The following is a 13,892-nucleotide window of genomic DNA, read 5'->3' as shown; positions in this document are numbered from 1 at the left end:
AATAAGGCAAAAAAATGTGTATGAAAGAAAGAAAAAAAATCCCTTTCGTAAAACAAAGTAAAATTCCCTGAAGTGCTATCCATCAGAGAAGGTCACCATGAACATTTGGTGACCCCATTCTCTCTGGTCATTTTTTGATGTCTCACACACACACACTGTTCAGAGAAGGATGATCATATTCAACATATTTCTAACATATTCACTTGTGTTCATTATTCTCTACTTTGTCTTTATTCTTGTTCACGAGCCTATTGCAAGTGAGAACAGCCTGGCATGTTCTTCCACAGCTGGAGTCTTGACTCCACAGAGCCCTGAGGTCCCACATTTTGGTGATCTTATAATTATGTCTATTAGGAAACGTTTCCTTATAACTACACCAGGGACTATTCTTCAGCCATTAAAAACAATGAATTAAATATGTACCAGAACACTTGGAGCCATTCCCAGGAAGCATTGTTGAGTGAGAAAAGCAAGATATGGGGAAGCATGTTATTATATGATGCCATTTTGTAAAGGGAACACTGATGTCCCACATGTGTGTGGGTCTATGTGCGTTCTGTGCAAGGTTGGGCGAAACGGAGGGAAATTTGGCAAGATACATCCACAACTGTTACATGAGTTATCTGAGGTGAAGGCAGGATGCAGGAGGGGAAAGGAGGGGGAAAGGGAGACAGAGCCAAGCATAAAAGAAAAGAGTGCATTTAGAAAACCACATATGATCACAGGATTTGTGCATTTATATAGAATTATGTATATTAGTGGACATTTGCATAAAGAAATACATTTTAAGTGAATGTTTAAGCAAAGAAGGCAAATATATCTCCCTCTAAGAAAGTGTGGTATGTAACAACAACCCAGATTTATCAAGTGACAAGTTGGAGGAAGAGAGCTCTCCAGACAGAATTCGAATTTCCTGCCAAGTGTCTTTAAACGGCTGGCTCTGGTGGTGGCCGGGCAGGCTGGCTCTGGGCCCCGGCTCTGGGTCACTTTGTACAATGACTTCTCTTCTCCAAGCCTTTGTTTCCCTTCTGTGGAACTGGAGGAGACGAACTCTATGACCCGGGGAGTTGACGAAATGCAAGAATGCCAAACCCAGGCATTTAGTGAGCATGCAGAAAACCAAGTTCTTTTTGCTGTTATAGATTTTCAGCTAAAAATTAATTTTTCATCATTGGGCACACCCTTTCAGGGCTACGTTTCTGAAATCATTAGCCAGTACCAGAATTGCTTATTTCCAAAACTGTTAAAGTGTTAGGAATTTGGATGGGGGGAAAAAACAAGGACATTTGTTCAGTCCAAACCTCTAGCATTGCCAGCGGGAAAACGAAGGTCACATAGGTGGGAGGCGGCAGGGCTGGGGCAGACCCCAGCCCCGTTATGCCCTATGCAGTGCTTTCCCACGGCTCTGACTTCTTCCTATAATTATTGGACTCACTGTCATTACCCAGAGGCTAATATTGGGGATGGGGTTAGAGAAGGGACTTTTTGGTCCAAGACCATTTCTCTTGGCCCTGGACTTGCTTCTGCATATGGTAGCTTCTTCAGCACTTTGCTCCCCTTTGTACTGTGTCACCCATGAGCACATGCATGTGTGTGCAGACACACAACACGCATACACACACACACACCCATGGTTCAACTCAGCCAAGTGCAAGGGATTTGGGAGCATACATCTATCTCGTAGTTACTTTTCCCCTTGACTTGGCCTGGGATTGTCGTTCTGGTCCCATAGCTCCTCTGAAGGTGACAACAGTGGGTAAAAGCATTCATCAGTCCCTTGGGATGAGCAAGGGGATCAGCCTGGAGGGTGTGCAGTGAGCTTAGAGAAGGGGAGGAACAGGTCAGAGAGGTAAACCCTGGGCGGAGGATCAGATCGTGTAAGGTCTTGCAGGCCTTTGTAAGGTGGTGGCTTTTACTAATACTTATTCTAAGTATTACTCCATCACCAGTTCACTGGACATGAGTTTGAGCAAGCTCCGGGAGATACTGAAGGAATCCTGGCGTGCTGTATGTAGTCCATAGGGTTGCAAAGAGTCAGACACGACTGAGCGACTGAACAACAAAAATTCTGGGAAGAAGGATGAAAAAGAAAAGGAGAATCAAGGGGCAGTTTAAATTCTGAGCAAAAGGATAACATTCTCGGGCTTACATCTCAGCAGGATCACTTGGATGCTGTGCAGAGAATTCACTGTAGTAGGTATTGAGAAGCAGGGAGACCAGTTAGGAGGCTGACACATTCCAGATAGAAGATGGTGGTGACTTGGATGAGAGGGGTGGCAGGGCAGTTAGTGAGACTGTAATGATTCTGGACTTATTAGATTGTATTTTAAAGACGGGGTCAGTGGGAATTGCTGGTGGATCAGATGTGGAGTGGCTCCGCAGGTAATGAATCCACCTGCAATGCAGGAGACACAGGAGATGCAGGTTCGATTCCTGTGTCAGGAAGATCCCCTGCCGGAGGAAATGGCAACCCACTCCAGTATTCTGGCCTAAAAAATCCTAAGGACAGGGAGCCTGGTGGGCTACAGTCCATGGAGTCTCAAAGAGTCAGACACAACTAAACATAGAGAGACTAAACATAGATGTGGAGTGTGAGAGGAAAAAGCAAAGGAGAATCAAGGGGCAGTTTAAAAGATGGTGATGTCAGGCACTGTCAATTTTCAGATGAACGAGGCCTATCCTCACTTTTGACGCAGACAGTTCTCGCCCTGAGATCTTGTCGTCTGGGACAGGATCTCTGGTGGATGCCCAGGATCCCGGAGGGGAGGGTGTAAGCCCTCACAAACCCCCTTCATTCCCGCCGGCAGGTATTTCTTCAACTGCGACAGCCTCATCCCCCTCAAGAGGAAGAGGAAGTACTTCAAGGTCTTCGAGGTCACCAAGACTACGGAGAGCTTTGCCAGCAAGGTCCAGAGCCTGGTACCGGTCAAGTACGAGGTCATCGTGACGACCGGCTACGAGCCCGGGGCGGGCACTGACGCCAACGTCTTCGTGACCATCTTTGGGTCCAACGGCGACACGGGCAAGCGGGAGCTGAAGCAGAAGATGCGCAACCTGTTTGAGCGGGGCAGCACCGACCGCTTCTTCCTGGAGACGCTGGAGCTGGGCGAGCTGCGCAAGGTGCGCCTGGAGCACGACGGCAGTGGCTGCCGCCCGGGCTGGCTGGTGGACAGGGTGGAGGTCACCAATACCAGCTCCGGGGTGGCCACCGTCTTCACCTGCGGCAGGTGGCTGGACAAGAAGCGGGGCGACGGGCTCACCTGGAGGGACCTCTTCCCTTCCGTCTGAGGGCTGCAGGCCCGCCCTCTCCCTTCGCACCAGCTCGCCCCGACCACACCTGCCACCCTCCCCCAGGGCTTTCCGGAGTCCTTTCCTGAAAGCCTCCCGGAGCTGGGATTAGGGGGCCAGAGCTCCCTGGCCCTTCGGAGGTCACTGTGGGTGATGGCTGGTACGGTCCTGCCCTCTCCCGGGTCTCCTGAATCTATAGGAATCCATCATGTGTGTCGTAATCTGTGGCTGCCCAAAAATAACTTTTGTCATTTTCTTTTTCAGTAACAGTAGTGACCAGGCTGAGACTTGCGGCTGGGTGTGGATGGGAAATTGGGGCTTTACCCAGGGGATAGAAGTGGGGAAGAAGAGGTCTTCAATGTGATGTATTTTAAGCAAGAACTAATTAACACTTCCCCCCCCCAAAAAAAACCTGAGCTAATTAAATTATTACCAACCACACCCTGCAATGAATTCATCTTGGCATCTGCTCACTTAGAAACACATTCCCAGTTTCAATAAATCCAGTGGCCAATGGAGAAAAACATCAGGAGGAAGAATTTTAGCTGAAAGGATTTATGAGCCTGTGAACAGATACCTGATTCTTTCCATCACTTTTCAAAGAATGCATTGCCAAGTGCCCGCGGCTGCCCCAGCCAGAGATAACACAGTTGAGACACAGAGACCTGAGCAGGTGATGAGTTGCGGGCAGTAGAAGGGAGAGGTCGCCTGGAACAGCCTGGTCCCTGCGCATGGGTCCTGGGAGGACAGGGGGACATCTGTGGTGCTTAGCACTTGTCATCTGTGGCTCGCTGTGGGCAATGTGGACGGACAGCTGAGAGGGACTGGAAGAAGATAAAGGTGTGGTCTCTGCCCTTGACGGGGATGACCCTGATGGAGAGGCAGCCGGAGAGCCCCATATCTGTGTGGCCCTCCGGCTGTGTGTGGCGCACACACACACACACGCATGTGCACACACACACACACACACACACACACACTCCCTGATCAACCATCACAAGAGTGCAGCAGAACTCAGCCCCTGACTTCTCATTTTCCTGCAGAGGGCGGGGTGGGACTGAGCAGAAAGGTGCATCAGGCCAGGAAGTCTTCCTGTAGGAGGCACCCCATATCAGCATTTCTGCCATGTCACCACAGGCCCTCTAACCCAGACAGGTGTAAACTTGGTGAGGCTTCCTGGCTCTGCACTCTCAGAGACCCTTGGAGAGAGGCCGCCACAGTAAGCACAGGTCCAGAAGCAGCAAGAAGCAGACCTGAGTCCCAGCTCTTCCTTTTCCCTGTTGGGAGAGATTGGGCACATTATCTCATGTCTCAGGCCTCAGTTTTCTCATCTGTTAAATAGGAAGAATAACACCAACTTCGTAGATTATTATGAAGACTAAGTGAGTTAAAATGCAGACCAGTTAATTCAGCACTTGCAATGAAGCGTTTGTCCATCATATTGAATAAGCAGGACTCAAGGGGCTGGGGTAGGATCGGGGAGCAGTAATCATTAAACAGCTTTCTCTGTGTCTTTTTCTGGAGCTGGTTCTTCCCCTGTCCCTGGACGAAAATTAAGGCAAGCCTCATAACTCTTCTGGACTCTCGTAGGTAATAAAACGTCCAACAGCCTCTTTAAAGCCACAAAGTCCATCTCAGTTCTGTAATTTAAATGTTTGGCTCCAGTACAAAGACCAAAGCATTCCACTTAGAGTAGAGTCTCCTCCCATCCCCCAGCTCAGTCCAGTCCCAAGCGGGAACCGAAGTGAGAAAACAGGAGTGTGTGTGTGTGTGTGTGTGTGTGTGTGTGTGAGTGTGCACACGTATGTGTATGAGTATGGAGTCAGCCTCACCTCCCGTCCCCACCTTGCACTTTTACTCCTGACCCTGATACCCCACCCTTGGGGGAGGGAGGAGAGGTGAAGAGGGCAGCTTTCTGTTGGGGGCCCCAGTGTGGTCAGCATCCTTCTTCCTGGACTGGCGGCGTCTGGAGCCTTCCTCCCACGAGCACTTGTGTGGGCTCTTTCTCAGGCCCCTCACCTCCCTCTCCCACTGTGTCTGCTTAGAATCTAAGACACCCAAAAGGAGGTTCTCTGGCATCCTCTGCTCTAACAAATCCTGGGCACTCAGGCCACCCTGCCATCAGCAGTCGGTTAGCCCATCTTTCACGCCCACAATCTCTCTGGATGCAGCAGGGCCCTGTGTCCTCAGCTGAGATGGACACATCCCCCTCTCCAAATAGCCCCATTGAAACCCCAGTCATAGCCTTGAGCAAAAGGGCAGCCAAAAGGAGGGAAGGGGTACTCCAGGCCCACCCTCATCTCTTTCTGAAAGTCCTGCCCTCGTATCCGTGCCCACCTCCTTCTCAGGATCTCCGTCCGTCTGTCCTCTGTCATACCTGGAGGGTGATGCTCAGCTCAAAGTTAAAAGTGCTTTCTGCCATGTCCTCTGGCAAGCGCTACGCCATCTGAGCATGGAATGTAGCATCCACTGTTGATCCAGCCAACACTGGGAAGGGAAAGGCCCTGTGTTCTTTTCAGTTGCTGATATGCTCAATAAATGTGGGCTTACTCTTACTGCAAAGGGCTGGACTGGTTTGGGAATATACCCCATGATCTGCGTCAACTTTCTTTCCGTCTCTTCTTGGCCTGGGCTCTTCTCCCTCCTCACCAGGGACTTGTGAAGATGGGATGAAACTACTGCCGTGAAAGCTATCAAAACTGTTATCCCTTCTGTTCATCGGGCTGTACTTCATCTCCCGCAGGGCACCTCCTACCCGCCTGGTTTCCCCAAGTCCCTGGGGACCTGGGCCAGTTACCCCGGCTGTGTGTCCAGCAATGCCACGCACTGTCCGTCTGCTGAGCCTCTGGTTGGAGCCATTCCTCGGGCTCCAAGTCTCCTCCCCACCATCCAGCCCTCCCTCCCATCCTGTTCTGAGGCTGCAGGCCAGTCCGGCCTCCCTGCTTCAGAGGGGCAGGACCTGAGGACTAGAACAGGCCTCTGACTCACCAAGGCTCCCAGAGGGACAAGGCTGCGCTTGCGGAGGACGCCCTTGGCGCTCCCAGAGGAGGTGGGGTGGAGATGTGCAGCGCAGTGGACAGGGGAGTCTTGCGGAACCCTCCTGCATCAGGTCCCCTCCCCACGGATCTGCTTCTTCGGGCTGGGCACTGCCCTTCCCTTGGGGCCCTGAAGTTCCCCTTCCCCCTCCCAGGCTGCAGGTGACCCCACTTAGCAGGGTACTGGGGAGAAGGGCAGCGAAAGGAGGGGCCCCTGCTGACCCTGCTCACACCTGCTGTGCCCTCTCTGCCCTGAGGAGGAAATGCAGGGCCCCTCCCGCAGAAGCCTCCCAGAGTGGGCACACTCCAAATCTACCCCCCCCCCAGCTCCACCAGCCCCTGGGCTGGGCTCCACCGGTCAATTCCTGGAAGGGCAGCAAGAAAAGCTGGGATTGGGAAAAGTAAGCAGGCAGCCCAGGATGTAAATGTTAAGGAGGCACTCAACCTCAGCCTTGTGCGAAGGCAGGGCTGGCACCCAAGAGTGGGACTTCCTTAAACATTGCACCCAGGGCACCTTGCTTGCCTCTTCATCCCTAGTCCTGGCCCTAGAAGAAAGACATTCTTCTACCCAAAGGCCCCACAAAGCTCTGTATCCCAATAGTCCTAATCACAAGACTGAGACTCAACAGCCAGCAGTGGGGAAGGTGATCAGCCCCTTCTCTATGGAAGGTGTCTCCTGAACCCTTCTCACCTCCAGGTCCCTGCTGCTGACATGGCCCCTGGTCACTGCTGGGGCATCAGCCTTGGCCAGTGGCACTGGATAGTCCCTTTCCTCCAACCAAGACAAAATCTCTTAAAAGTGAAAGTCGCTCAGTTATGTCTCACTCTTTGCGACCCCATGGACTGTAGCTGGCCAGTCTCCTCTGTCCATGGAATTCTCCAGGCCAGAATACTGGAGTGGGTTGCCATTCCCTTCTCCAGGGGATCTTCCCAACCCAGGGATCAAACCCAGGTCTCCCACATTGCAGGCAGATTCTTTACCATCTGAATCACCAGGGAAGCCCCAAAACCCCTTAAAGTGAAGAAAACAAAACAAGGAATAGTCTTGTCCTCCTCTTTTCCTCTGTTCTATTTCCTACCGTCTTCTCCAGACCTGCTCATTCCTTCCCCAACCCCACCCCTCTCCCGCATTGACAGCTCATATTGCTAGAAAATTCTTTTTTATAAGGATGGCTTCTTGAGTGCCAAGGTTTATATCAGCACCATCTTTCCTCATTTGATTCTGAGACAGTTTGCATTAAAGAATATTTGGAGAGAATCTTAAATGTAAAGCTATAACTACAAACAAAGTATTTCCAAATAAAAGCCTACATGTGTGCATGTGTGCTAATTCGCTTCAGTCGTATCCGACCCTGTGCAACCCTATGGACTCCCAGGATCCTCTACCCACAGGGATTCTCCAGGCAAGAATACTGGGTGGATTGCCATGCCCTCCTCCAGAGGATCTTCCGAACCCAGGGATCAAACCTGCATTAGCAGGCAGGTTCTTTACCCCAAGCACCACCTGGGAAGCCCAAATACCCCGGGGTCCACATTAAAGAAAAAGACTCATTTGCAATTAGCACAAGTTATTTACACAGGAAATGTTACACCAAAGTCTAAGAAACACTTTTGCTCTGAAGCAGGTTAAACAAAAGCCTTCAATCATATTTTCTCAGCTCTTTGAGCAACACTCTCCTTCCAAGATTTTGTTATAAGTAAATACAACTCACTTCAGATATACCCCTTCTGAATTCTGATTACGTGGGCTCCAAATGGAATAAGGTCAGATGCCCACTTCAGGAGGACCCTTGGTGCTATATCTTTGTACTGAGCATGGACCCCCATTGCTCTCAGCCCCTTGGCAGATGTTGACACTGGGCGTCACCCACCTGCAAACAGCCAAATGCCCTCAGTGAGGGCAAGAGAAGTCTTCTGGGGACCTCAGCCTTGGACAAAGGGAGTATGGGCAAGGACATTTGACATTTCTAGTCCTAAATTCAAAAGGAGAAGGTTGGGTAGCATCACTGGAATGGGAGGAGGGGGGCAGTGATGCTAATGAGCTGGAGGGAGGGTGGGTTCTGTGCTTCTAGCCTCAAGGCCTCAATGTAGCTTTTCTTTTAGACTTTCCAGCTGAATGTGGAAGAGACTTTTAATCAAGCAGTTGTTCCCGGTGTCTTGATTTTAAGGCCTCAGTCACCAGCCCTTCTGCTGGACAGACATTACTGGTGGCTGACCATGGCCTGGAATGGCCAGAGAGGAAGAGTGGACATTGATGGGGCCTCGGAAACTCTCCAGAGAAAGGAGAGGGAGGGGAGGAAGAGAGGAGAAAGACTATGAAAGGAAGGGATTAAAAGTAAAAAAAACACGCACACACCATCACCGTCATCATCTTTGTCATGGCTATTATTTATACAGCGCTGACTATATTCCAGACAGTGCCTTACCCGCGTGAGTTCATTGAAGCCTCAGAAAGATCTTTGAGACAGGTGCTATTGTTTCTCCTATTTCATAGATAAAGAAACAGAAGCACAGAAAGTGTAAGCAACTTGCCCAAAGTCACACAGCTAACAGGTGCCACAGAAGGGCAGGGGTTTTCCTCAAATAGAATATTAGACGGAAGCTCAAAGGTAGAAGAACTTCAGCTGTGGCTGGTTGCGGGCAGGGAGGGTTCTGAGATGGAAAGCGCTTGGGAAGGGCAGGTCCCGTGGGCAGGAGCCCTGCTGGCAGGTGAGGCTGCTCACAGAGCAAAGCTAAGTGTGGAAGGACAGTGCCTGGTGGGGAAGGCTCTGGTGTGTCCCCCTTCCGGGGAATGGGGAGTGGGGGGCAGAATCAGGGCCAGAGGTCCGGCGTCATCTGGGGGCCACGGGGTGTGTGCCGAGTGCAGCGGCTGGGGAGGCCTGAGGGGGAGGTGGGGCCGGGGTGTTGGTTAACCTTCGGGGTCACCTGACTGTGCATGGAACATGATTCCCAGGTGTTTCTGGGGTCGGGGGGTGGTTCAGATGAGATGAGCATTTGAGTCAGTGGACGAGGCAGAGTAACCGGCCCTCCCCTGTGTGCGTGGGCCTCATCCAATACCTGGAGTGTCTCAAGAGAACCAAAAGCAGAGGAAGGGAGGATGTATCCCCTTGCTTCCTGCCAGAGGGCCTGGGAATTTCCCCATCGGCTCCCTGGTTCTCAGGCCTTCTGGACTCAGACTGAATTACCCTGTTGGCTTTCCTGGGTCTCCAGCTTACAGAGGGCAGATGTAGGACAACTCAGGCTCCAGAATCCCGTGAGCCAATTCTTCCTCAAAATAAATCTCCATATCTATAAATAACATATCATATCCTGTATTATATCATATTAACCCTACTGATTCTGCTTCCTGAAAGAGCCCTGACAATCACAGCCAGACTCCATCCTCCTTAACCTCCTGAGGGTTATGGAGACTGGGAGTCACAGGCAGAGCCGGGGTGTTTTCTGAGAAGTCTGCCCTCCTGGGCACTGTGATAGGAGGTGGGAGAGGGGTGGAGATTCGGAAGGCTACCCACCAGCCCCCGTGTTGGGTGGGCACAGAATCCAAGGAAATAGAGCCACTCTCCCAACCCCATAAGGCTGTGCCCCAACAGAGATTAAGTAGCCAGAGATGACAGACGGGGCCTGTGGGATGTTGGGGGAAGGAGTTTGGCCTCCTATCCGAGTGCTTACAGCTGGCAAACAGGGATAGCGGGGTGTGGCGGAGCGAAGACTAAGGAGCCCAGGTTCCCAGAGCAACAGATACAGGTGGAACTGTGGGGAAAAAGACAGACAGCGTTTTGGATCATCTGACTCGATGAGAGCTAGAGATTTAAACGTTCATTTTGTTTGTGTGTGTCTTAGTCACTCAGTCGTGTCTGACTCTGCAACCCCATGCACTGTAGCCCGCCAGGCTCCTCTGTAGATGGAGTTCTCCAGGCAAGAGTACTGGAGGGGGTTGCCATTCCCTTCTCCAGGGGATCTTGCCAACCCAGGGATTAAACCCCAGTCTCTTGCCTTGCAGGCAGATACTTTACCATCTGAGCCACCAGGGAAGCCCATTTAACATTCATTTAAATGTATGAAATTACATACAAAATGAGTGAAAGCGATGGACCTTAGTTAATAATAAGGTAACAATTTTGGCTCCTCCACTACAGCAAATGCATCTACCAAGGCAAGATGCTAATGGGTGGCCACGAGGGAGCATATGGGAGCTCTCTACTTTTTTTTCAATTTTCTGTACACCTAAAACTGTTCTAAAAAATAAAGTCTGTGACTGAGGGGGAAAAAAGTTCATTCACATGGGCTCTGCTTGTAATTTCTGAGAGAAAGTCATCTTCCAGGTCACTGACCCACACTTTTCTGAGAATAGACTCTAGACACCGCAGAGTGTCTGAATTTGGGCTCTTATGAAGGAATAAAAAATCCAAGCCCCAACTTTCAAAAATCAAATCTTTCTCTCCTATGGAGAAACTGAGGAGCCTCCAGATCAAAACATAAGAGGTTACATTTGAAAATGATAAAAAAAAAAAAAAAAAAAGGAACTTTCTGCCTTAAGATCCATAAGCTAAAGTTTAGGAAAACAGGTTAATTAGATGGTTGGTTCAGAGAATAGAACAGATTCTTGGAGAGATAAAGAGGAAAGAGAAAATAATAGATAAGAGAGGAGGAGGAGGGAGGGAGTTGGGAGCAGCAGAAGTGGGGAAGCTGAGGGAGGAAGAGGAAAAAGGGAAACACGTGAAGGACAGGCAGAGGATGAGGAGAGGGCGAGGTGAGGAAGAGACAGCAAACACTGCCAGGTGTTCCGATGAACACAGGTCTGTCTTGGAGCACTTTTCTCCAGGCATGCCCTGGGTAAGCACAGAAATAAACACCCTGCACAAGTGAGGTGTAGTTAGCAATGCAGTTCATTTTTATTAGTTATAAATAAAGTACAAAAAATCCACCAAAAGTGAATCTAAGCATTTACACAATTCCTAATGTCTCCGCCTTTTCATTGATGCACTATTGCTTTAATATTCATAATAAATATTCTTCTAGCTTTCTGCTATAAAATAGTCTATGTAGCAAAATGTTGCACAGCACAACAGAACAGAACAGCAGGAGGATTACAAAAAAAGGACAATCAACACTGAGGATAAGCCTTTCACTTACCAGGGGCAACCAAATTACCCCCTTGCGGGCCTGGGGTCGCTGGCTCCAGAGCTGAGAAACGAGCCACGGCCAAGGCCAGGGGTGGGACTGGGGAAGGGGAAGGCTGGGATGAGGAGGGGTGGGGGACAGGCCAGCCCGGGCAAAGGGCACTTCCCACCCTGACCCCCCCACCAGAGCAGCATAAGGCGTGTCCATCCAGGAGCCCTGCCAAGGGGCAGCATCTGCCAGGCCCTGCAGTTGGCAGTCGCGCTCCAGTGGGCAACTCCACAGGCTGCCTTCATAGGAGTCAGGTCCGCATGGCTCCAGGGTGGAAGCAGAGGCAAGCTGGACAGGCAGCAGGCAGGAAGCCCAGGGAAGGGGACCCATAGTCCAGCCAGAGCCAAGTGGGGCCGAAAGGGCCCAGCCACTCTCACAAGTCGGCCAGGCAGTGTGGCAACTTTGGGCCTCCGCTCCCTCCCCAGTCAGCACCATCCCACGGCGCCTCATGTGGAGGGTGGATCTCTCCACCAGGCAAAGGCAGTGATGTCAAGAGGCAAGAAGGAAGGATGAGCTGGAAAGAAAGGGGAGGAAGCAGACAGGTAGAGAGCCAGAGCCGCTCAGAGGGGACAGGGACCTCTTCTCTCTCTCTGGCTCAAAAGCAGCTGGGCTCACCGCTGTGCCAGGCTTCAAAGCTATTGAGCCTGCAGCTCTCCCCTCCCGCCCCTCCTGGGGGCAGTGAGATCGGAGGCCCCCAGCTGTCCCCCCACAGCAGCCCCTTCAGCCCACAGGCCCCTTGAAGCAAGGACAGAGGGCGAAGGAGATGCTGGGAGGAGACACTGTGGGTCTCAAACCTGTGTCCTGATCTGCTGTCAAGGGCAAGGCCTCAACAGCAAAGGCTCCGGGAGATGACAGGGTGGCCAATCCCAAATGCCAGAGTCTGGCACTTATATCCTGCCGACCCCATCCCCATATCTAAGAAAGCATGGGTGGCAGCTCACTCTCCAAATGCCCACCAAACCTTGTGAAAGCCCATGTCCAAGGATGCATCTGCCTGTCTTGCCCCCTGTCCCCTGCAGGACACTGCATGTCAAAGGACAGACATCCTTCCACTGGATAAGTTCTCAGTCCACTCTCTTCCTCTCCTTCCCTCCACACTCCCTTTCTTCTCTCCTAAGAGGATGGGAGAGCACAGCATGGTGGGCTCCCGCCGGCTCTGTGTCATATCCTATTTGAGCCTGAGGGACACTAGATAAATCCTCTTGTTTAGCTTCCTCACCCTAGCCCGGAAAACTGAGACTTGGGAGGCCAAGTGACTTGCTCAAGGTCACGGGGAAGTTTGCAGGAGAGCTGGTCTGAAAAACCCAGCCTCCTGACCCCAGGTCCCGAGCTCATTCTAATAAATCAGGATTTGGCTCTCAGATGCTCCTGCTGGTAATGTCCAAAGGGCTTAGTTCTCGAACTAAGAGGGCCCCCCCCCATCCCCCCCTACCCCCGACCTTCCCCAGAGGATGGGGTCAGGGTGGGCAGAGGTTGTGGAAAAGGGGAAGAGGAAGAAAAATGGGGTGGTTAATGATGGGGGATGGGGGGGGGGCAAGGATAGCAAGTGAAAGGCTTACCCCAGTCTGCTGACGAGTGCAAATTATATTTATATATGTGCTAAATACAGTCACTATATTGGAGTTTTTCACTAGGATCACAGCATACAGAATCAAAGGTTTGCATTTCGTATGGAATGTATCCAAAGAGGCCAGCACCACAGTAGGACAGCTTGCAATCACACACCCTGATAGTTTGGACGAAATAAAGTTCGCGGAATTTTTATTTTTTTTTTGTTTTTTTGTATTCGTAGTTGTTTGTCATCGTACCAATGCATGCAAAGCATTCCACTCCCAGAAACAACGCCAAAATGAGGTAATAGGAGTAATAAAAAAAATTAGTATCCTTTCTAAATAAATAAATTATAATTAAAAATGCAAAACAACTATAAAAATAATTAAATAAGAACCCACGATATCTACAAGTTAGTCATAAATTATGATTGTTAAATATAAGGCATTTAAACTCACAAAACCCTGTAAACTAGCAACGTGCCATGTTTTTTGTTTTTTGTGGTTTTTTTTTCATGTTTGTTTTTCTATCAGCTGAAATCGCTCTAGCATTTGCTCTACGCGCGCGCAGGAGATGAAACACGAGGGGAGGACCTGACAGACGTTGCTACAGCCCCACGCGGGGAGTGTCTGTCCCGCCGGCAGGCGGGGGGCTGGGTGGGGGGGGATTTCTTCAGGAAGAAGAAAAAAAAAAATCTGGTGCTTTTTCTTCACCATTGAAAAAACTGTGCTTGTTCAACATTAGGCGTAAAGAGTTAAGAATACTTGCACGGAGGCTGGAAAGATTTGCAGAAGAGGAGCTCGGAGTCCCGGAGTCCCGCCACGGGTGAGGGGCGAGGGCTGGGCGGGG

The 13,892-nt window shown here is 50.7% G+C and overlaps 1 protein-coding gene across 4 annotated transcripts in view; it reads left to right on the top strand.

The window, feature by feature from the left end:
• LOXHD1 (lipoxygenase homology PLAT domains 1) overlaps positions 1 to 3,862 on the top strand; it is a 193,689-nt gene extending 189,827 nt beyond the window's left edge. For all 4 annotated transcript variants that reach the window (XM_043889514.1, XM_043889513.1, XM_043889515.1 and 1 more), the window contains one exon: positions 2,808 to 3,862. In XM_043889514.1, the coding sequence (XP_043745449.1) occupies positions 2,808 to 3,288 (481 nt within the window). In that variant the 3' untranslated portion in view covers positions 3,289 to 3,862. The remainder of the gene's footprint in view (positions 1 to 2,807) is intronic.
• The last annotated feature ends 10,030 nt before the right edge of the window (positions 3,863 to 13,892 follow it).

Source organism: Cervus elaphus, chromosome 27 (assembly GCF_910594005.1).
Source record: "Cervus elaphus chromosome 27, mCerEla1.1, whole genome shotgun sequence".
Classification (NCBI taxonomy): Eukaryota; Metazoa; Chordata; class Mammalia; order Artiodactyla; family Cervidae; genus Cervus; species Cervus elaphus.
This window is presented reverse-complemented; position numbering and strand designations above follow the sequence as displayed.